The sequence below is a fragment of the Tenrec ecaudatus genome, chromosome 12 (genome assembly GCF_050624435.1).
Source record: "Tenrec ecaudatus isolate mTenEca1 chromosome 12, mTenEca1.hap1, whole genome shotgun sequence".
Taxonomy (NCBI): domain Eukaryota; kingdom Metazoa; phylum Chordata; class Mammalia; order Afrosoricida; family Tenrecidae; genus Tenrec; species Tenrec ecaudatus.
The window spans coordinates 25,293,190-25,314,933 of record NC_134541.1 but is presented as its reverse complement, the minus strand read 5'-3'; the positions used below and the strand labels follow the sequence as shown (position 1 = coordinate 25,314,933).

The 21,744-nt window shown below is 55.6% G+C and overlaps 1 protein-coding gene across 4 annotated transcripts; it reads right to left on the bottom strand.

The window, feature by feature from the left end:
* Positions 1-1,194: 1,194 nt before the first annotated feature.
* On the bottom strand, positions 1,195-21,524 carry GHRH (growth hormone releasing hormone). 4 transcript variants are annotated; one of them, XM_075527777.1, is made up of 7 exons: positions 21,293-21,524; positions 9,542-9,688; positions 7,583-7,792; positions 5,358-5,456; positions 4,972-5,076; positions 3,673-3,792; positions 1,195-1,345 (listed from the first exon to the last, which is right to left on the bottom strand). In XM_075527777.1, exons 4-7 carry the CDS (start codon positions 5,435-5,437, stop codon positions 1,324-1,326), a joined length of 327 nt encoding a protein of 108 aa, XP_075383892.1. In that variant the 5' UTR covers positions 5,438-5,456; positions 7,583-7,792; positions 9,542-9,688; positions 21,293-21,524; the 3' UTR covers positions 1,195-1,323. The 4 variants fall into 4 exon arrangements, with proteins under 4 accessions (XP_075383892.1, XP_075383890.1, XP_075383893.1 ...); XM_075527775.1 differs by having other exon boundaries at positions 7,670-7,792; XM_075527778.1 differs by lacking the exon at positions 9,542-9,688 and having other exon boundaries at positions 7,670-7,792.
* Between the last annotated feature and the right edge of the window lie 220 nt (positions 21,525-21,744).

Genomic DNA, 21,744 nt, shown 5'->3' with positions numbered 1-21,744 from the left:
CTCCTACTGTCCTCCCGGCTGAGTCTTTTCCATCTCCGATGCTTGCTTCTCATTTTCCCCACCAAACCTTAATGCCAAGGGCATTCTGGGATCAATCCCTGGAACTCGATTCTTTCTATGCTATTCCCCCTTGGTGGTTCAACTGGGTCCCCTGACTTGGGAGTCACTTTAAGTAGCAACGGCTGCCAAGTACATCTCCCTCAAGATGAGGCCATCTTTCTTCGGCTCTGTGCTGGTTCCCCTCCCAGGAAGGGTGAGATCCTCTCTGGGCCGACCTCCCTCCCACCCCACCCTCAATCCACGCTGGCAGCCACACCCTCTGCTCACTGTTTCTGCACCCATGCTCCTGCTTCCCGGCCTGGGATGCTCCGCACCAAGCTACTCTCTAGCCAGTTCCTCCCGTCCTACAACCATTTACTGATAGGTCTCCATCTCAGTGCCACCTTCCCGAGTAATTAGCATGTATCGACACCATTTGGAAAATGATAGCTCCCAGCACTTCTCGCCCCTGATTTTTTTCCCCTTTGCATTTACCACTGTCTGATAAGAGTCACTATTTCTTCTTAGTTTAATTAGTCTTCCCCGCCACACGTGTAAGCTTATGAGGTCAGGCCCTTCTCTGTGTGCGCACGGCTGCACCCCCGTGCCTAGAGCAGTGACCGGGATAGGAGGTGCCTCGTAACTTGGTCGGATGAACCAATGGTGAGTGCCCCAAAGTCGGTGAGTGAGGTGAGCCCGAGTTCCGTCCAGCCACCAATTCATTTCGATTTGTTCTCCTGCTGAGAATTTGCCTTTCCACTCCAGATAGATTGAGCCCAAACCTACAGCCTAACTAACAAGACTCCCGGGCGATTCTTAAGCAAGTGCACAGGGGGTGCTTGTTAACTGTAGATTCCGATTCATTTGACCCGGGATAGAAATGCCCATTTTCGGCCATGGGTTGAACTAGCAGGGACCATTCCCCCTCTCACTGGCTGGTGTGTGACCACGGGCAATTCCCTTAACCTTTGCCTCCCCTGGGAAATGAGGAGGCAGCCGATGCTCCCTGGAGGCTGCGAGGGGAGCGTGGGAGGGGATGCGAGGGGCAGCCGCTCAGCCAACACGCACTCTTTATGATACCTTTACCACCACCTGGGCAACTGTGAGGATGTAAAATACATATTTAAAAAAAATTAGGCTGAAGGTGAGAGAAAATTGACATGCAGACCAGTATGGGGGGGATTTTATTATGTTTACAGAGGGAAAGTCGGTCTGAAATGAATAGGATTTACTGGCTTCCGTTGGGCTTGGGCCACAGGTAGCATCAAACACAGGCAAGCGTCTTCATCCCCAGGGATCCCGGCGGCTGCAGATAGAAAAAGAGAATTTCACTCTGGAGGAGCTGGGTGGGTGGGGAGGGGGTGTGTGGAGTAAGGCAGGAGCAGGGGCACGAGGAGGGACCAGGCTGACAGTGTGACCCCAGGGTCACCAGCAGCATGCCTAGGCTGCAGGATAAGGTATGCAGGCATGCCAGCAAAGCAGACTCCAGGCTCAGGCCCAGCTCTGCCACCTTGCTCCCATCACGAACCCAAGCTGGACACTTCCCTTGGAAGAAGCCGTCTCTAGTGCCCAGACAGGATCCGCTTCCTCCTGGCACACAAGCCCACCAGAGTCTGCATCTTTTACCGTTCATCACAATGTCATGGAGTAATCTCTCCCACCGGTATCCAGGAGAGCAGGGTGCCCTGCTGGAACCCCAGCGCAGAGCCTGGCACTGAGTGGTTCCCGAAAGGTTAAAACAAAACTCACTGCCATCAGTGGCTGCCAACTCCTAGCGACCCCATGGGACAGGGGAGAGCTGCCCTGTGGGTTTACGAGACCATAACACTTTATGAGAGCAGAACGCCTCGTCTTTCTCAGAGAAGCTGGTGGGTTCGAACTGCTGGCCTTTCGGTTGGCAGCCCAGTGCATAACCACGATGGCCCCAGAGTTCCCTGCTGAAGGGTGGAGGGCAGCTAAAGCCAAGCCTTGGTTTCTTGACCAGGCTCTTTACGATGCAAAATGATGCCATCAAACAAACAAAAATACCTCTGGCTTCATCCCCCAGGGATGCAAACGGTTAACCCACTCAGCTGCCACGGACAAGCCGAAGGCTGGAGTTCCTCCCAGAAGAAAGGCCTGGCATTCTACTTCTGAAACTCCAGCCATTGAAAACCTGGAGCATGACTGCGCACACATACGGGATCACCAGAGGGCGACTGGTTTCTGGCCGCAAAGATGTCAGGACCCTGCAGCTCCCTCCCTCCCTGTGGGAGCCCTCTGCAGGAACAAAGCCTGCATTCTTAGGGCTGCCAGGCTCTGGGCCACTTCAGCTACCGGCACCTGGTGGGGTGGCACAGCAGGTGAATGGCTAGCTACTGACGGCTGTGGGCCACAGAGGAGGCTCTGTTCTTAGTGTTCTAGCTGGAGGGACCTGCAAGGCCCTGGAGCGAACCCCCTCTGTTCACCGAGGGAGGGGGAAACTCGGAGCCTGGTGGTACACAGGGCAGCACATTGGTTGCAGAACCTGGCCGGGGGCCCAAGTGTCCAGTCTCCAACCCCCACCCTTCCTGTAATCCTCCCGTTGTCGCCCGGCTGTCACTGGAATCCCTACAGGAGAGGAGATGACTGGGCTCCTGGCTCCCACTTAGGTTGGGAGGAAGGCAAGGGAACATGCAGATAGCTCTGAGGTGGGTGGGTCGGGGGGTACGTGTTCAAATCAGTTTCTAAAATACAGTGGCTTCTCCAAACACCTCCGTCTTTCTGAGGACGCCATGTACCATGCTGGGAGCCCGTGCACAGAGGCCCCAGGGATGCAACACAGGCCTTGGTCCTGCCTGACTCTGACTTTAAACCAGCGGCTGCCCACCCTGCCTGCTTTCCTCTTCTGTAAACAGGGCTGGCTCACCCTGATGCCCTTGGGCATGTGAGGGTCAGTGTGATGGGCATGATAACATGACCACCTTCCCCTCTGCCAGGCACCACAGGCACGTGCTGATCCTCCTGGACTTGATGGAGTGGTGGACCTGACCAGGGATCCAGGGAGAGCTTCTCTGATCCGCTGCCTCAGAAGCCTCCCCACCCCTCCTCTGGAGCACTTGTTCAAGTGTAGCATCCTGGGCCTTATCCCAGAATTGTGACTGCACGGAAGCAATGGTTCTCAACCTGTGGGTCGTGACCCCTTTCCCAGGGGTCGCCTGATTCATAACAGTAGCAAAATGACAGCGATGAAGGAGCAACTAAAATAATTGTATGGTTTGAGGGCTCTGTACAAAAGGGTGGAAGGTTGAGAACCACTGCATTAAAGCCTTTCTGAATCAGTTTCAGCCTGACCACTTGCTGACCACTGGGGACATGCAGTGGGGACGGTGTCATCTCCAGGACTCATCCCCTTTCCTTTCCTGCCTTCCGGATGGTGGTAACTCTGGGTGACACCCCGTTGACTAAGACAACATTGTGCCCTTTACAGCCATCGTTCCGTGCTGCCACCAAATGCCCTCCTCTGGTTCTGGTGTGTGTCAGACGGGACCCGCTGGCCAGTTGGCCTGGCACGACCCCACGTCTTTTGATGGAAAAGATTCCTTCCTTCCGCTGGCGGACCGCCTCTGAGGTTCCAGACACACAGACCCGGGTGCGTGCATGCACGGCCCCCACCTGTGCTTCTGCAGCAGGGCCAGCAGGATGCTCTCCAGGGTCGTCTGCTTCTGGTCTGCCCACGTGCCCTCGGCCCAACGGCCCACCCGCACCCTTGCTCCGGGCTCCAGGCTTTTCTCTCTGCGTGGTTAGAGGAGAGGGACAGCTGAGGATGCCATGTGGGGAGAATTGTGGAGAGACCCAGGAAAAGTGCGATCTCTTCAAATAGACACAAACTGAGGAGCTGTACGTCTCGGTGCCTGTGTCTCTGCTGTGGATTCGGGTCAGCAACAAAGGCAGCACACACAGGCCTGGAGGAGACCGTCTGAGAGACGCACAGTCGCAACACACCTCCCCATCGACTCCCAACCCAACTCGCTGCCACTCAGTCGACTCCTCTCGACCCTCCAGGACAGGGTGGAACTGCCCCGTGGGTTTCCGAGACGGTCACTCTTGATGGGAGTAGGAAGCCTCCTCTTTCTCCCAAGGAGCAGCTGGTGGATTCGAACTGCTGATCTTGAGGTTGGCAGCCCAAGTTGTAATCTGAGGGCCTCTCGGTGAAAGGTCGAGTAAAAAAAGACAGTCAACTCTTAAGGATTTGTGAAGAACCACTGCTTGGAAGTTCTTGCTAAACTAGTATGATACTTTTTCTCTATGTTTGACTCTTCGCCCCTACCCCCACCCCAAGTGAAAATGGGTTGTGGAGTTAGACTGTCGGGGCCCCTAGCCCTGCCTCTCTTTGATGGGGTGGCCTCTCAGGGGAGCAGAGCTAACAGCACCTGCTTTGTCAGGCGGTGACAAAGATTGATAAGAATCGAAGGAGGATGACAGACACTTCTGAACGGCTCATTGGGTGCCAAGTGGACATACTGTGTTTGTGATGGGGACTCGTGACTGAATGGTACCTGCCACCCCCATTGTGAGTGCTGGGGCCTAGCCTGGGGAGAAGCATACCCTAAGTATTCCGTGAGCCCTGGGTTAAAGGGAACCTGGGGTCTGACCTGGGGGCCCTTTGGCTGTGGAAAGGCCAGACAAGGAAGAAAGGAGTCCTGTGTGCGCAGCTGCTGACTGCAAGGTTCCAACTGGAACTGCTCACGGCCGTTCAAATCCACCAGCCGCTCCACTGGAGGAAGAGGTGACGTTGCCTCAATAACCCTTGGAGACCCTCTGGGGTGGCTCTCTGTCCTAGAGGGTCTCCCTGTGTGTCGAGATTGACTTGGCAGCAATGAGTTTGGTTTTGTACAAGGCCAGGGTCCAAACCTGGTGCCTGGCCTCCCGACACACGGCGGCGTGGAAGAAGTCACTAGAATGCCTTCTCACCTGTGCTGCCTGCTCATAATGTCCTGGAGTAGCTTTCGGGCAGACAGCTGGCCCAGCACTCTACGGTAGCTGTTGGTAAAGAGGGCATCTGCGTAGCGCCGCATCCTGGAGAGAGCAGAGGTCAGAGGAGCCAGGCAGGGGACCGTGGGAGCTGTGCTCACCGTGTCTCAGCAAGGCCCTCTCCTCCCCTGTGTCCTGTTCACTCTGGAAAGCCTCAGCCCCTGGTGGTCCCCCTGGCATCTGCCCCCCTCCCAGATGTGGGCAATGGGTGCTCCCCAGGGAGAGTGGCTTGGTTCTGCATCCCTAACCCCTGTGGCAGGGATGGGGGGTGGGTGTAGGTGGGAGGGGCACCAGGAACCTCTTGTCCCATCGACACAGCTGCTTACCTGAGGGGCAGGGAGGGCGCCGAGCTATGTGAGCCGCTGCTGAGGGTGAGCAGCAGCAGGAAGAACACGTAGACCTGCATCGTTCACACCTGGTGGCACCTGGGGAATGACAGGAAGGGAGAGTCAGGCAGAGCCGCAGGCACAGGGAGGTTGGTGGGCCGGGCCCAGCCCTGTGACACGCCTAGGTCCTTGTCCTTGGGAAGCTGGGAGTTTGGAAATAAACAAACCATCCCAGACTCTGAAAACCCCAAAGACCTGGGTCCAAGTTCTGGTTCTGTCAACCACAAACCCTGACTTCATTTTTTTTGCCATCTGCAAAATGGGCAGCCACTGATAACCTCATAGGGTCATGAAGGGTCATGCTGCAAGGCCGAGGCAGGGACAGGCAGGCACAGGGACTCCCTTTCAGTACCCAGAAGTGCCCCCACCCAGGTTGACGCCAATTGTTGGGAGCTGTGAGTCACACGACACTGAGCACAAATCTAGGTTCTGCTATCGCTGGCTCTGTCCCACGGCAATCAGCTGCTCTTTGCCAGGTCCCCATTTGCCCATCTTTCACTGGCAACAGCCCCTTGCCCTCCTGCATAAGGCCCTTGTGAGGGTCAGAGGGGATGAGGCACATGCAGGGCCTGACCGGAAAGAAGCGTCAACAGGCCTTGGCTGAGTCTGTGCAATTTCAGACCCCTCTCTGGGCTGGCCTGGCCTGCCTTCCTCTGGGGAGAGTTGTAGGAAAGGGAGTCGGTCTTAGATCTCGCTGCAGACGGCTAGCTGCCTCAGAGCCTGGGGAACCCGGTGGCGGAATAATCTCACAGGTCTCCAAATTACCCCTAATTGGGACCTGTTGGCAAGCTGCTCTGACACTAGAGGAGGCATTCAGCAGGGAAAGGGCCCGCCGCAGCTGCTGGAGGGACGTCATTGCTGCCCGCTTGAACCTGCCCCTGTATGGGAAAGGCTGGACTGTGTCTCCCCTCAAACCCGACCCCCAGCCTGACTCTCAGCCGGCGGGGAGGGAATGCGGACCCAGCGAGAGCTCAGACAGGGACAAGACCCTCTCCTCTCCCCTTCGGATCCTTTCCCATCTGGGCCTGCCGAGGAGAGAGTTCCGGCCGACCAGCCTGCACCTTCCTTTTCTGAGCCCACCTTGCTCTCAGACACCACCCACCTCTCCCGGGCACTGGGGCACCCCCCAGGAGCTACTGGCTGAAGTCTGGCCAGTGCCCTTCCAGAGCTGGAGATCGTGGCTGGCCGGGCCTCCAGTTCTCAGCCCCTCCCCACCACACACACAGGCAGTCCTCCAGTTCCCACTGGACACTTGCTGCCCGTGAGTGACGGGGAACTCACTACCCGCAAGTCAGTCTGTCTTCTTCCCAGGCAGCTCTTACTGTTAGGAATGCTTTCTCACCTGGTGCCCAAATCCTCTCAGCCCTCAGAGGTGAGGGGGCTTCAAAAGGTCATGGGAAATGCTGTTCTCTTAGTTCCATTTCTCCATGAACTTTTTGAAGCAACCCCCCCACACACACACACACTTGGCCTTTGCGATTGTTGTGTGCCCTGGGGTCGATTCCAACTCATCAAGGCCCCCATGTGACCCAGTCGGACTGCTCCCTGACCTTTCTGTTAGCAGATGAGCGGTTAACCCCTGTCTCCCAGGGCTCAGTCCCTACTGTTCCACCTAGCAGCCAGAGCTAGAGAGAGGCCTAGAACATGGTATCTGTCCCCAAAGGCTCCCCTTTTAGTGTCTATCTTTACACACACACACACACACACACACACACACACACACTCTAGCTACTGCTTTGAAGGCCCTTCTGACTCAGGGCAACCTTCTAAGACACCAGTGGTTCTCAACCTTCCTAATGCCGGGACCCTTTCATACAGTTCCTCATGTGGTGGTGACCCCCCCAACCATAACATTATTTTCGTTGCTACGTCATCACTGTCATTTTGCTACTGTTATCAATCTGGCAAGCTCTGTGAAAGGGTCGTTCGACCTCCAAAGAGGTCATGACCCACCGATTGAGAACCGCAGCTCTAGGGCAGAGTAGAACTGTTCCCTAGCATGGCGGGTCCCCCCTGCCCCCTAGGCTTCCTCCCACCAGAGCAAAGCCCAAGCTTCCCCTCTGAGTCTAAACTTCCCTAGCCCCTGCTCCCCCAGGCTGACCCGAGAGAGGCCCAGCCCATCCTCACTGCCGCTCTTGGAAGCAGGGCCCCCAACACCCCCTTACAGCCAAGGAGTGGAGTCCAGGGAGGGGAAGCCCCCGCCAATCAACTTCGTTTCGGTAAAGGAGAAGGAGGCACTTCAGAATGGGTACCCTGGTTCCCGGGCTCCCCGACACGACGCTCTGTTCACAGCTGTCCCAGGGCTTCCAGGACACAGAAAGCTTTCCCTCTGTCACAGGAGCACCTGCACTCCGGGGCCAGGAGTTGAAAGCCACCTAGTAAGAAGGCTGAAGTCAGTACTGAGACACCTGCTCACCCAAGACAAGGCCGATCATCGCAGGTGGGCCAGAAGCATAAGAGGTTGTCACACACCACGGGACAAGGGGACCTAATGCACGTGGTCACACGGTTCCACGGACAACGATGGGAAACAGCCAGCCTTTCCCAGGTGATGGCTGGCGTTCAGAGATGGGTTGGGTCAGGACAACCAAGGCTACAGTAGCTGTTGGCAGACACGGTCCACAGGGCTGTTCTAAGTAGCCGGAATCCATGGACTGAAATGTAACACAATGACTCCAAAGTCACCTTTAGAGCTTATTATCTTCCCGTTATGAATACCAGCTTGCTTTCTGCACTGCTTCCCAGCTAGTTCTGTGATGAGATACGTCTGAGGTCGTGAATGGCAATTTCTCAATGGCTGTTGGCACCTTTTGCCAGCCTTCTTGCCAAGAAAGTTCGGAGAATCCTGCAGATGGCGGCCTTCCCGCCACAGACAGAGGGCAGGCCTCCACTGCCCAAACCAGCAAGGCCACTTTGAACACCTGGCGGGGGGGGGGGGGGACTGGCGAGGAAAATCTTCAACCTTTCCTAAATGCTCTACTTTTCCATTTGAGACTCCTAAAGCACTGCCACTCAGGGACCCACAGGCGGTGTAGTGGTTAGGCACTGGGCTGTGATCTGCAAGGTTGGCAGTTTAAAACCCCCAGCCACTCTGCAGGAGAAAGATGGGGCTTTCTACTCCCATAAACAGTTAACAGTCTTGGAAACTCACAGGGGCAGTTCTGCCCTGTCCTATAGGGTCACTCTGAGTCCACAGGGACTCGGTGGCAGTGAGTAAGTATTACCGTAAGATGCCCTGGTGGCTAGAAAGCGGGGACGAGGATTAAGGAGTCACACAACCAATAAGCTCTTGGTTGCTAACAGAAAGCTTGCGGGTTCAACCCCCTAGTGGCTCCGCGGGGTAGTAAGATCTGATGATCTGCTTCTGCAGAGAGGGCAGACTAGAGACCCCTGTGCGGCAGTTCTACTGCGGCTATGAGCTAGAATCCGCTTGGCAATCCTTCACCGCAACGAGGAAAAGCCTTCCCGGGCCAGTTCACCGACTGCTTCAGCAAGCGGTCAGGGTGCCACGTGAGGGAGCACCTGACTCTCATCCCAAAGTGGCGCCCTCCTCCGTCCAGAGCGGGTGCGAGGCTGCTCGTGGCGAAGGCATACAGAGACAGGAGTGGGGTCGCCAGCGTGCACAGCTGGGTCTAATACCGAGACGACAGGGTGTGGCTGCCATTGAGCTTTGAGAAAGCAAAATGCTCTCTGTGTCCAGCCAATTAATGCTGAAAATCGGTTCTGAGCGATCGGCGAGCGGTATTGGTTTGCACAGCCACTTGGCTCCCCGGTGATCCCTGACAGTGCCTTGTCATCGACAGGACAAGTAGCCCCCGGAGCCTGCCTGCACACCCTTGAAGGTGCATCGACACCTCCCTCCCTCTTCCCCAACGGATGCACGGAACATGTCCACCTGCTGGCCCCCAAGGGGCTAAGGTGCTTCGGCAGCTGGGACTCCCACAGTATGGCGCCAACCATCGGCAGCAGGTGTCAGAGTCCCTGATGGGATATTCTGTGCAGAGAGAGCCCCCCCCAATGTGCTCAATGGTCCACAGGCAAAGAGGGTGGAGCAGGGCCCCTTTGACTGGGTGCCTCTTGCCCCAATCCAGCCCCAGCCCCACCCCTGGGGTCACCCCTCTCACCTCGGAGGTGGCAGGTCTCCCTCGGCTTGGAGGCGCGCCTCTAGTCCCTGGGCTCCAGCTCCGAGCTTGCTCGGGCGGCAGCCTGGCGCTCCTGTCATTTATACCTTCATTTTCCTAAGCGTTTGTCATCGTCAGAGGATCAATTACCTACAAGTCAACCCAAGGGCCAATTTTAGCACCAGGCTGGTAAAACCTTCACGGGGGACGGACGAGATTCTGCCCCCCACACGCCCTCTCTCCTGGAGGAGGGGGAGCAGGAGACAAAGTTGTGTTCTTATTCCCAGGAGGCCGGCAGGCTGTCACGCTGCGCCTCTCATCACCGGAGGACGCGGGACAGCGAAACACCATGAGCCCGTCCAGTCTCCGAGGTAAACTCGGCTTCGACAAATGTCATATGATGTTGTGTTGTCTGGGTGGAACTTTCCTTCACGTTAGGGAAGGGACGATTACAAATAAGTGTTGTTTGTCTCTGTGGCGAGGGACGTTGTTAGCTGTCTCCCTTGTCCAATTATCCAGCTTTTCCTGCGTGTCCTTTGGTACCTGCTGTGGTCACAGGCTGGTGTAGGCAGCCAGCCTCGGGAGCGGCCGCCGTGACCAGCCCTGCCCTCAGAGACGCCCGCAGTGAAAGGAAATGGCTGGGAAGGCTGGGCGTGGTTGTGGCTCCAGCTCCCTCTCGCCCGTAGCTAAGGAATCTTCCAGAATGGCATCACAGGGTGGCAAGGCTGTCACCAGAGACGGTTGTTATGGAGGTGTGGACAGAGCCTGGCTCTTCCCAGGGCCTGCCAATCATGACCTCTGACTCTCAGCAAGCGATTGCCCCCTCCAGGCCTCCGTTTCTTTACCTGGGAATTCGGGAATTGGCACAGAACAGCAGCTCGCAAACTTTTAAAGAAGTATCAGAACTATTTCTTCAGAAATCTTCTGAGAAAGGGCAACAGATAAGACCGAGCAAAACGGGGCCATGCTGGTTCAGGGGGAAATACAGATGTCCAAGACACGGAAACTGCTGAAGCTTCCAGAAGTTTCCAAAGGTCTTTCTAACCAAGATATTTCGTGATGCTGCTCCTGAGCTGGACATAGCGATGCTCTTGACAGAGCGAAAACCTGGGAAGCCCTCCAGAGAAGCCGGGGCTGAGCAGCTTGTCACCCTGCTGGCCTGGACACGGCAGACCAGAGCTCCAAGGACACAGCAGCAGGTGCAGAGGGGGCCGTGGGGCACCCCCGCGGTCACGGGTCTTGCACAGTCCAGGAGGGTGTGACTTTATCCCATTGGGCACACTCTGGGGACACGTAGAGATGGACCGTGAGCTCAAGGGCAGGTGTCACACACACGATGCTGGCCAGAGAAGCATGGGGCTCAGAAGTCAACCTCTGCAGGTGCTGTCAGGCATCATGCGCACCCCTGACCTCAGTTCCTTCATCTGTAAAGTGGGAGGGGTGGGGAGGGCTCGCGTCATGAGGCGTTGGTCAGTGCATGGGGCACAGGCTTAGCATAGGCCAGGGCTCACACACAAGCTATCATCGCTGCTGTGATTGTTACACTTGGGGAAGCAGAGTCATGGAGTGGTTGAATGCTCATCCACGGCTGCAGGGCAGGCCAGCCAGAGAGCCAGGAATCGATAGGAGGCTTCCTGACTTCCTGGTTCAGTGCCCTGTTCCAAGTGAACGTTACCCTGAGACCCCTCCTTGGTCTGCCGCCCCCCCCCCCAGTTCTTTTTTATTTTTAAATATCCATTTTTGGCAGGATAATTCACATAGCAGAAAGCTTGCATGCATTTACACAGCTGTGCAACATCACCATAGTCGGTTTTAGAATATGTCCGACCCCCCCCCCGTAAATATTTGCTTGAGCTCATTTGCGGTCAAGTTCTAGTCCTACCTCCAACCCCAGGCAGCCCTGAATCTGTTTGCCGTCTCTGTGGTTTTTCCTCACGTGGACTAGAGCGCTCATGTAAATGGAAGCATATAACACGGGCTCTTCTATGTCAGCCCCTCTCTCTCAGCACAATGCTTTGAAGATCCATCCATGTTATTCCCATGTTTTCATAGGTTGTTCCTTTTACCTGCTGGGGCTGGCTCCTCTGCTCCGATTCATACTGACCCTGTAGGAATAGAACGTTCTCCTTCTCCCAAGGAATGACTGGTGGTTTTGAACTGATGACCTTGCATTTAGCAGGCACTCTGCCACCAGGCAGGGCTCGCTTGAGACTTTTAAATCCCATATTTCTGAGACTTCCAGGCCCAGAGACCCACAGGGGCAGTTCTACCCTGTGCTGTGGAGTTGCTATGGGTCAGAATTGACTGGCTAACAGCAAGTTTGTTTTGTTTTGTTTTTGGAATGGTCTGTTACTGTTTCCAGATTTGAACATTTGTGTACAAGACTTGGTGTGAACATATGCTTTCAGTGCTCGTGGGCGGGTTCCTAGGGGTGAGTGGAATTTGCTGGCTCCGACAGAAGTCCTGGGTGATATAAAGGGGCTAGGCTAACACGTCTGGCTACCAACTGAAAGTTGGGCAGTTCTGGTCTACCCAGAGCTCCTTCCAGAGCGCTGCCTCCCCAAACCCGAGTCATCGAAAGCCTTACGGGCACAGTTCTACTCTGACACACAAGGAAGAGGTCGCCATGGGTGGGGATCTACTCAGTGGCAACTGGTGTTAATGTCCATTTAACCCTTTAAACAGCTGCCACACTAGTTCTTGTCTCCCACCGCTGTCTCCTGGGCATTCCCACCAGCAGCCTTGGGACACTCTGCCAGCTTTGAAGGAGCTATATGTCCTGGTGCCACAAACACCTAGTAAGCACCCAACCAAAGCCAAACGTTTGGCTAACCATGGAGTGTGTTCAGTAACAAGGCCCCAAGGCTAATCAAAGAAGGGAGACATTGGGCTCATTTGACCAGGTCATGTGTGTGCGTACAGGGAAAACCTGATCAGAGAAAAGAAGCTTTCTTCTGCGGCTGGTTACAAGGAGAGATTTAGAGAAAGGGTGGAATATTAAACCGAATCACTGCCATCCAGTCGATGCCAACTCACAGTGACCCTCCCTACAGGACAGGGTAGAGGTGCCCCGTGAGTCTCCGAGACCATAACTCTTTATAGGAGCAAAAAGCCCAGGCTTTCCTCGATGGAGAAGTTGGTGGTTTCGAACTGCTGACCTTGCGAGTTAGCAGCCTGACGCATAACCACTAGGCCACCGGTCTCCTCCGGGTGGAATATTAGCTGCTGCTTAACAGGATTGCAGGTCAGCCCCGCATCCTTCCTTCCCTTCCTGGTAGCACCAGGCGTATTTTGCATGATCTAGCTGGGGTGTCTCAATGACCCAGGAAACTTGGGGGGTGGAGGGTGGGGGTAGTGTTAGAAACAGTCTTTTCAAGGAACAAGGGCGAAGACGAGTTGACCCTGAGCTGAAGTTAGATTCTTCGTTCAGAGGGGCTTGGAGATGGTATGATCAGCGGGTCTCCACCCTGTATCCTTGCTAGTGGCCTGGGGCATTCTACAAGGGTCAGTGACCCATGTGAAATGCCCTGTGTCCTCAGTGAGATCTAGCCATCCGGGACTCGGTTTCCCTGAGTATTACCAGGGAGGAAAAACCTCCCCTCCGCTGTTTGAGCCCACCGGCCACCCTGGGGTCAAAAGGAGGCTCTTCTATGCCTGTAAACCAGCAGTTCTCAACCTGTGGGCCGTGACCCCGTTGGGTGTCGAACAACCCTTTCTCAGGGGTCGCCCAATTCATCACAGTAGCAAAACGACAGTTGTGAAGTAGCAACGAAGATAATGTTATGGTTGGGGGTCACCACCACATGCGGACCTATATGAAAGGGTCACGCCTGAGGGAGGTTGAGAACCACTGCTGTAAAGAGTTACAGTCTCAGAAACCCACAAGGGCAGCGCCCCACTGTCCTACAGGGGCCGTGATGGGTCCAATCCAAGGGGATGGCAGTGGTTTCGAGTTCCCGGGTTGTGAGGACCGCTCGGGGCCTACTGGTGACATCTTGTCGGTCATTGAAACCACCAGCCACTCCAAGGGAGGAAGAAGGGGCTTTCTATTACTGTCAAGTGTCCCGGTCTTGGGGACTCTCAAGGGATGCTCTAGCCCAGGGGCCCTTCACCTCCCTTACGCCGAGACCCTTCCATACCGTTCCTCACATGGTGGTCACCCCCAACCAGAACATTGTGTTCATTGCTACTTCATCACGGTCATTTTGCTACTGCTATGAATCGTCGTGTAAATACCGGATAGACAGGATATGTTTTCATTGTTACAAATTGAACATAATGAAAGCAGAGTGCTGAATCATCAAAACAATAGGTCACTTTATATGGTGAAATGTTTCTTTCTTTCTTTTTAAAATTTATTTTTATTTTATTATCTATTTATTTATATATATATTTGAAATGTTTATTTCTAATGACAAATACATGAAATTTTTTCTTGAAGCATGAGTAAGCATGGGTAGCAGTCTTCATGTCAGGGACTTGTATGTGTATCTGCATGTGGGCAGACCCGCCTGGAGACGGATAGAGGAGCGGTGTCTCAGTTGCTACGACCATCAGGAATAAGTGTTTTCCGATGGTCTTAGGCGACCCCTGTGAAAGAGTTGTGAAACCCCCCCCAAAGGGGTCGAGACCCACAGGTTGAGAACTGCTGCTCTATCCTGTCCAGCGGGATCACTAGGAGTCAGCATGGACTCAGAGGCAGCCAGTGGAGAAAAGGATGCCTGGTGAGGCAGTAAGTTACACATTGGGCTGCTACCTGCAAGGTCAGTTGTTCAAACCTACCAGCTGTCCCAGGGGAGAAAGCTGAGGCTCTCTGTCCATGTAAAGGCGTACAGTCACCCAAACCCTAGGGGGCAGCTTCACTCTGAGGAGAACCAACTTAAGAATGGCCGTAGGTCCCCAGGTTGCCGTGAGGATCAGAAGTCTTGTGACGTGCCTGACCTAGGCTCTTGGTCAGATAGCCCTGTGGTAGTAGTTCTCAGGATCAGAGCAGAACCCTGGACAGTGGCTGAGGCGGTGGTGGAGAGAGCCCGGAAGTATCCTGGGGGACAGGCTGCAATTGCAGTGGATTCTCAAACCCATGGAAGAAGAGGATGGGGAGGAAGCCAGGAAGAGACAGAGTGCCCCACATGAGAGCTCTGTGGTCCCCCTCCCTCTCCCCCACTCCCCCCCACCAGTTCCCACTGCCCGCCTGCCCCCCCCCCCCTCGCTGCCGCCCAGCTCCCTTTCCCAGGGTCTGGTTTTCACCCAGCGTTAATGAGCGGCCACGGTTGCAGGAGGAGCCTGGACTTGAGCGGTGGAAAGAAAGCCTGAGAGAATGGCGGGCCTCAAGAGGCCCCAAAGGCCAGGACTCAGCTGAGAGGGAGACAAGCGGTGCATTTGTGTTGCAAATTCCCAGTGTGTGCGAGCCAGCCATTCAGCCCAAAGAGGGCCTAGGGCCCAAGGGGAGAGGCAGCCACAGAGGGGCCCTGTCCAAGGGCCTCAGACCCTGCTTTGTAAAAGCTGTTTTCATCGCCCTCCCTGGAGGATGGCAGTGCACCCAGCGCCCAGTCCTCTGTGCAGCGAAGGGGGACGGGGGAGTCCGGAGCCCTGACCCCCACTCCCCTCTAGGCCAGTTTTCAGGAGTCAGCAACAGCAGATGTCACAAGAGAGTCCAGGAGTGAGGGGACCAGGACGGCAGTGTCCAGGAGATGGGTGGGCTCCGGCAAAGGCACTCTCAGACCCCAGCCTCAGTTTCCTCTTGCACAGAGCCCGTCAGATGGAGTCCTTTCTGCTTGGCTGGGAAGCCTTTGTGAAGGACGTGGCCCTACCCCAGCAGGAGGGCCTGCGACCAGCCAGTGATCCCGAAGTTCTTCCTGGAACAGGGTTGGAGAAGGCCTTTGTGGTTGTTGCTGCGTGCTGTCCAGTCGATGCCGACTCACCAACCCGAAACTCACTGCCCTCGGGTGGCATCTGGCACACGACGACCCTGCAGGACTGTGGAGACTTCCCCCCCCCACCCCCACCCAGAGAGCGCAGGTCTTTAAGGGAGGAGAAAGCCTCATGGTGCTCCCACTGGGTGTTGGTGGTTTCACACTGCTGACCTTGTGGTGAGCTGCCCAATGCGAAACCCAGGATGCCATCCAAGCGCCGTATCCCGACTTATCACGACTCCGAAAGGCATGTTTCCTTGTCTGTCGTCTTGGCCGGAGCAGACGGCCCGCTCTTTCCTCCCACGGAGTCATGGATGGGCCACTTTCCAATGAGCCACCAACCGCCGAAGCACGGAGCCACTAGGGTTTCTGAGAAGATCACCAGCAAAGCTCCTGGGGTGACGATGGGGGAAATGTCACCCCTAGTACGGGCGCATGTCCTGGAGCCAGGCTCGAGAGAAAGGGCAGTTTTATTAGAAGGGGACGCCAGGCTGTGTCGGACTCCCACTTGGGCCAGAACACGAAGAAATGTGCGCTCAGGGTCAGGGGTGTCCCGAACTTTCCCAGGGGATCCACAGTACTCAGGTCACAAGATGGACACAGCAATCAGAGAGGCACGCAGAGTCGCCTTGTCCACGTTTAAGCAACCTTCTCCCTGGTCTCAAGGACCTTCCAGGCGGAGCCAGCCAGGCCTGGCTGCGTAGGTTTCCCTGTCCTTGAACCCCCCACAGAGGCAGAGTAATGAAGGGCGGGTTAGGCTGGCTGCAAACAGGAAGTCCGCTTAGGTGGATGCTGGGTGGGAGCGCGTTCACTGCAGCGGTGACGTTCCTTTGTACTGAGCGCATCCACGAGAGGTCTCTGGGCTGCTTGGGAATGCACCTTAGAGCAGCGGTTCTCAACCTGTGGGTCGAGACCCCTTTGGGGGTCAAATGACCCTTTCACAGGGGTCGCCGGATTCATCACAATAGCAAAATGACAGTGATGAAGTAGCAATGAAAATAATTTTATGTTGGGGTCCCCACCACATGAGGAACTACAGGAAAGGGTCGCGGCATGAGGAAGGTTGAGAACCACTGCCTTAGAGTCTTTGAATGTTCCCTTGGCTTGGGATCTTCCGGGCTGCCCCAGCTCCGTGGGACTGTTAGCCAGGCGGGTTTTCAGCATTGGTCGTTTCAGTGCAGGCGCCAGGCATGGAGACACAAGAGGGCGGTCCCAACAGATTCTCCAAGCAGCCATTCAGTCCAAGGAGGAGTAAAACCCCTCCCGCCCTGGACAGGAGACAATCATTCTTCAAAGACACCCCGCCCCCGTTGGGTCCCATTTCTCCGAGGAGCATTCTCCCACACTGCTCCTCCTTCCCTGCCTATTCCTGGCACTCCAGCATCATGACTGTTGTCGTTGTCGGTGCCGTCCAGTTGGTTCTGACCCATAGCGGCCTGTGCACAACAGAACGAAACGCTGCCCAGCCCTGCGCCGTCCTCACAATGGTTCCTGTGCCGGAGCCTGTGGCTGCAGCCACTGGGTCAACCCATCTCACGGCGGAGGGCCTTGCTCTTTCTCACCGCCCCTCCACTTGACCCAGCATGTGCCCTTCTCCAGGGAGGGTCTCTCCTGACAACCTGCCCACAGCAGGTCAGAGGAAGCCTTGCCATCCTGGCCTCTAAGGAGCCCTCTGGCAGAACTTCTTCCAAATAATTGTGTAGGTGCATGCTTATCTCCCTTCCTGGGGCCCCAGGATGCCTGGGACCAAATGTAGATCACCTTGTAGCCTCCCCTGTGCACGTGGGCGCGCGCGCGCACACACACACACACACACACACGGCCCAGGGGGCAGCAGTCCTGGCATCATCTGGGCATTTGCTAGAAAGGCAGAATTGTGGATCCCACCCCAGAACTGTAGCAACCCAAACCCAACTCACTGCCATGGAGCCCGCTCTGACCCTAGTGGTGCTAGAGGAGAATAGAGCAGCCCCTTCGGAGCTGAGACCAGCTCTTCCAGGGCCTAGGCTGCCTCAGAGCTGGTTTGCAGCGAGCAGCCCAAGGCCACCAGGGATCCTACAGACCCATGAGACCAGAGGCTCAGTCAGACCTCTTTGTTCCCATTTCTAAAGGCCTCGGTACTTCCCATGGTTTCTGAATGGCCCGTGGCTCTGTGCCCAGAGGAGGGCTGTGGACACTGGCCGCCGGGAGATGTCGCTGTTCCCCAGTCGGTGGTGCGCTCAGGCCCCCCTGACCAGCAGGGCTTTGCTTATTGTGAAACAAGAGGGCCTAGAAAGCCCAGGCGGGTCACATCTGTCAGCCACCCCCTCCTCAGGTCCCAACCCCCATCTCTCTTGGATTTCTTTCTTGCCTGGGGAGACCCTGTGATCTCCAAGCCCAGTCCTTGCCCAGGCTCCCCGGGACAAAGACAAGGGAGACCAGACTGCACAACTTCTAGGGTTTCTTTCTAGCTTGGCTCTGTGGTAGCTCCCTGGGGGAGGAGGGGGGCATCTATTGGGAGGTCCCTTCACTAGCTGCTCTGAGCCAAGGGGCTGAGTAACAAACACTAAGACCTACAGACCCAGCCAGAGGACACACCCACTATTTGAGTCTCTGTAGGCGGAAACCCACAGCCCCCAGGCTGGGACCCCAGGCTCCCGGTTCCCAATCTGAAATGGGCGCAGGTGTCAGGGGCTGGGCATGGCCCACTTCCCCTTTCAGCGGTGGTGGAACTGCACTGACTGCAGCACACCTGGCCCCCAGAGTCAGGGCCAAAGAGCCACAGCCCAGACAGGAAGCAGAATCACTGGAGTTTCTCTGGCCAGGCCCAGAAGCACCACCCCTTCCCCTCCTCGGTCCTCCCCACCTTCCCCACCTTCCCCACCATCATCATTTGTTCTTTGAAAATCCAGATTTACAGAGTAGCAGGAAGCTCTTCGGCCTCTACCTGATCCCAGATCAGGTCCCTGGTGTCCCGATGGAGCTGAACCCTTCTCTAAAGTGCAGAATCCCAAACCCAAGGCTAGACCTTGACTTCCTGCCTCACCAGCCCCCAGGTCTGCCCCAGTCCCCACCACCCACCCACCCCCTTTGCGGTCCCGACTCACACACTGTATTACGCTTATCTCTGTATGGCTACCGATGTCAGGTCACCCACACGATCTCAGTCACCCCAAAGGTTAGGAACCCTTACTAATCTCATCGTATGGAGGAAGTAACAGAGGATTGGGCCCATGGGGGCAACTTGTCCAGTGTCACACAGATGGGCCAGTGGTTGGGAGACCCGGAGTCAATGCCTGGATCATGCACAGCCACCACCCGTCTGTCCGTGGAGCTTCCCGACTAAGGCAGACGAGGAAGAAAGACCTGACCACCTGCATCTGAAAACCAGCCAGCGAACACTGAATGGAGCACCCAGTCACAGCTGCCCCCATCGTGAAGAAGGTGCAGAACCAGATGGCCTTTCGCTCCATGGTCCGTGGAGTTGCCATGGCTTGGGGGCTAGAGAGATGACAATGACAACAGGAACAGGAACTGGGGGTGGCGGGGACCAAAAGCTGAGCTGGCCTCCTCCAATCAAGTGCCATTTCCCAGAAGGAGTGCTGCCGGCAGCCTAGGAAGAGTCAGACCCAGACTCAACCTCTGAAACCAAGCCAAACTCACTACTACCAAGTCCATCCCGACTCACAGTGACCCTAGAAGACAGAGTAGAACTGCTTCTGCTCCGTTTCTGACACTGGAACGCCTTACGGAAGTAGAAAGTCTTAGCTTTCTCCTGTGGAGCCGCCCAAACACATAACCCACTACACGGTCTTTGCCCGCTGCGCATGACAAAAGGATCCCTGGTGGCTCAGTGGGCTGTGTGTTGGGCTATTGACCTCAAGGTCAGTAGTTTGAGCCCATCGGTCTCTCTAAGGGAGCAAGGCGAGGCTTCCTACTCCTATAAAGATGTACCGCTTTGGAAACCCACAGGGGCAGCTCTACCTGTCCTAAAGGGTCGCTCTGAGTTGGGATCATCGACTCGATGGCAGTGAGTTTTGAGTGAGCTCATGCCAAAGTCCAGCTTTCCCATCCAGCCATCTGAGTAGGACCTCTGAGACTCCCACAGGCGGAGTAGCACTTCCAAGGGTCGACAGCAGGCGCAGCCGTGAAGGTCCTGCTGTCCTTTCAGATGCAGGTGTCACCGTGAGAGTGACATTCCTGACTAACACTGGGCCCTGAACCTGGTGCTTTCACTAGCCAACCTGGAACCCAAGTCCTGGGCTTGTACCCGACCTCCAACCCGAGTCACATCCTTCGGGGTAGATAAGGTCCCAGGCACACAGAAGCCTCCTAGAGCATGAATGGGCGATGAGAATTCATCAGGAGTTAATTTGCATGTTGTATCGTTCATTCACGCTTTCATCCAAGCTTCAACAATCCATCCATCAGACATTGATGTAATAAAACCTGCTGGGTGCTAAGCACTGTGTTTGGTGCCCAGGAGCCATGAAAGAGTAAGATAAGGTTCAAATTAATTGATATTTATCAAGTGCCCACGCTGTGTGCCAGTCACTGTGTTGAGGAGCTGGCTTTGGAGGAGAATTTATTCCAGCTAGGAGGGCGGGCAGGTAGGCAAGCAGATCATTACACACAGTGTGATGCGCACGATCTATAATAGAGGTGTGTGCAAGGTGCTATGGGAGCTGAGTGGGTGGGGGATTGGTTCTGCTAGGAGCACGAAAGACGGAGATATATCACTGGGCCTTGGAGTAAGCCGGGCTTCTTGGCCAGGCAGCCCAGGAGTGGCACAGCCTGATCGGCAAACAGACAAGCTGCCTGGGGTGGCTAAAGTGAGGTCCTCAGAACTTTGCGTGTCTTGGGCCTGAAGGGCCAGCTTCAGGTGTCCAGGATAGGGCTCGGGGCTTTGCACGTCTACCCAGGCCTCCTCAGGAAACCTGCTATAGGCATGAGGAACCACAGGCTGAGAAACTTAGGCCCAGAATTTCTTCGGCAAGGGGTCCCGAAATGATTCCGGAACAATACGGTAAGGCCAAGGTGTCGCAGGGTGTCAAATGGCACGAGAAGTAAGACTTGGGCCTGTCTCGCTCTCCGTGGAGGAGTGATGGCTTGGGAAGGAGAGTTCTGCCGGTGGCCTGGGGGACAACCTGGGGGCAGAGAGGCAGGAGGGAGGGAAGGAGCCCCAATAGGAAGATTTCATAGCCGCCCAGGCGAGCGACTCGCCTGAGCAGAGTCTGCCCAGGGAGAGGGAGGGAGCACTCGGGTATGGATCTGAGAAGAGCTTTGGGGAGAGGAGACAATGGAGGTGAACACTCTAAGCCAAGCCACGGCCATCGAGCAGATGCCGACTCACAGCAACCTTCTAAAGACCAAGGCAGAACTTCCCCTTTGGGTTTCCTACAACAGACAGCCTCGTCTTCCTCCTGCAGAGGTGACTGCTAGATCTGAACCACCGACCTTGAAGTTAGCTGCCCAACCCCTGACCCACCACAGAAGGAGGAGGAAGTGGTTCCTGCAGGGGGGATTAGGGGTGGGCTTGATCAAGACACACTGGGTGACGGAGGAGGACAGATGGGGAGGTGGAGAAATGAAGTCCTTCTGCAGGTGTTGAGTTTTAAGTCCTCATGGGACCACTGGGAGGATCTAGGTAACCGATTCCCATTCTGGAGTTTGGATCTGGGCCAGGGGCCCCTCGTGGAGAAAGGGGGGCTGAAGCAGGGGGAGGGAGGAGCCTTTGAAAAGCAAAGGGAGGTGGGTGGGAACTTGGGGAGCAGGCACTTGCGGGACAGGTAGAGGCAGAGGGAGGACAAAATGAGTAAGAAGACCACTTTGAAAGGTAGGCTGGTTGCTGTCAATTTCTTACCTGTACTTTGTGGACGGGGCAGCTCAGGCTCAGAGAACCAAGTGTGGAGCAGGGACTGTGAACCTAACGCCTCTTGGACTCCAGTGAAGTGTCCACACTGCTGCGTCTCCGAGAGGAAAATGTATTTCCCCCGGCACCGAGTAAACAAGTTCATCCACTGGAGGTAGGCGATGCAGCAGGAAGACAAAGGCAGCAGAGACCAGGGTATTGAGTAAGCATGTTTTTCTGTATCTCCTCCCACCCCACCCCACCCCACTCCACCCCAACGCTAGAATATGTTGAGGCAAATTCCTGACTTCATAAATTCCATCCCTAAATATTTCAGCGTGTATCTCAGAAAGAGAAGGGCTCGTTCTTTAATTGAGTCACGACACCATGATCGTGCCTGAAAAATAAACTTATTTGTTTGTTTTTTAAAACACTATTATCCCCCATGAAGTGAATGTGTTGGG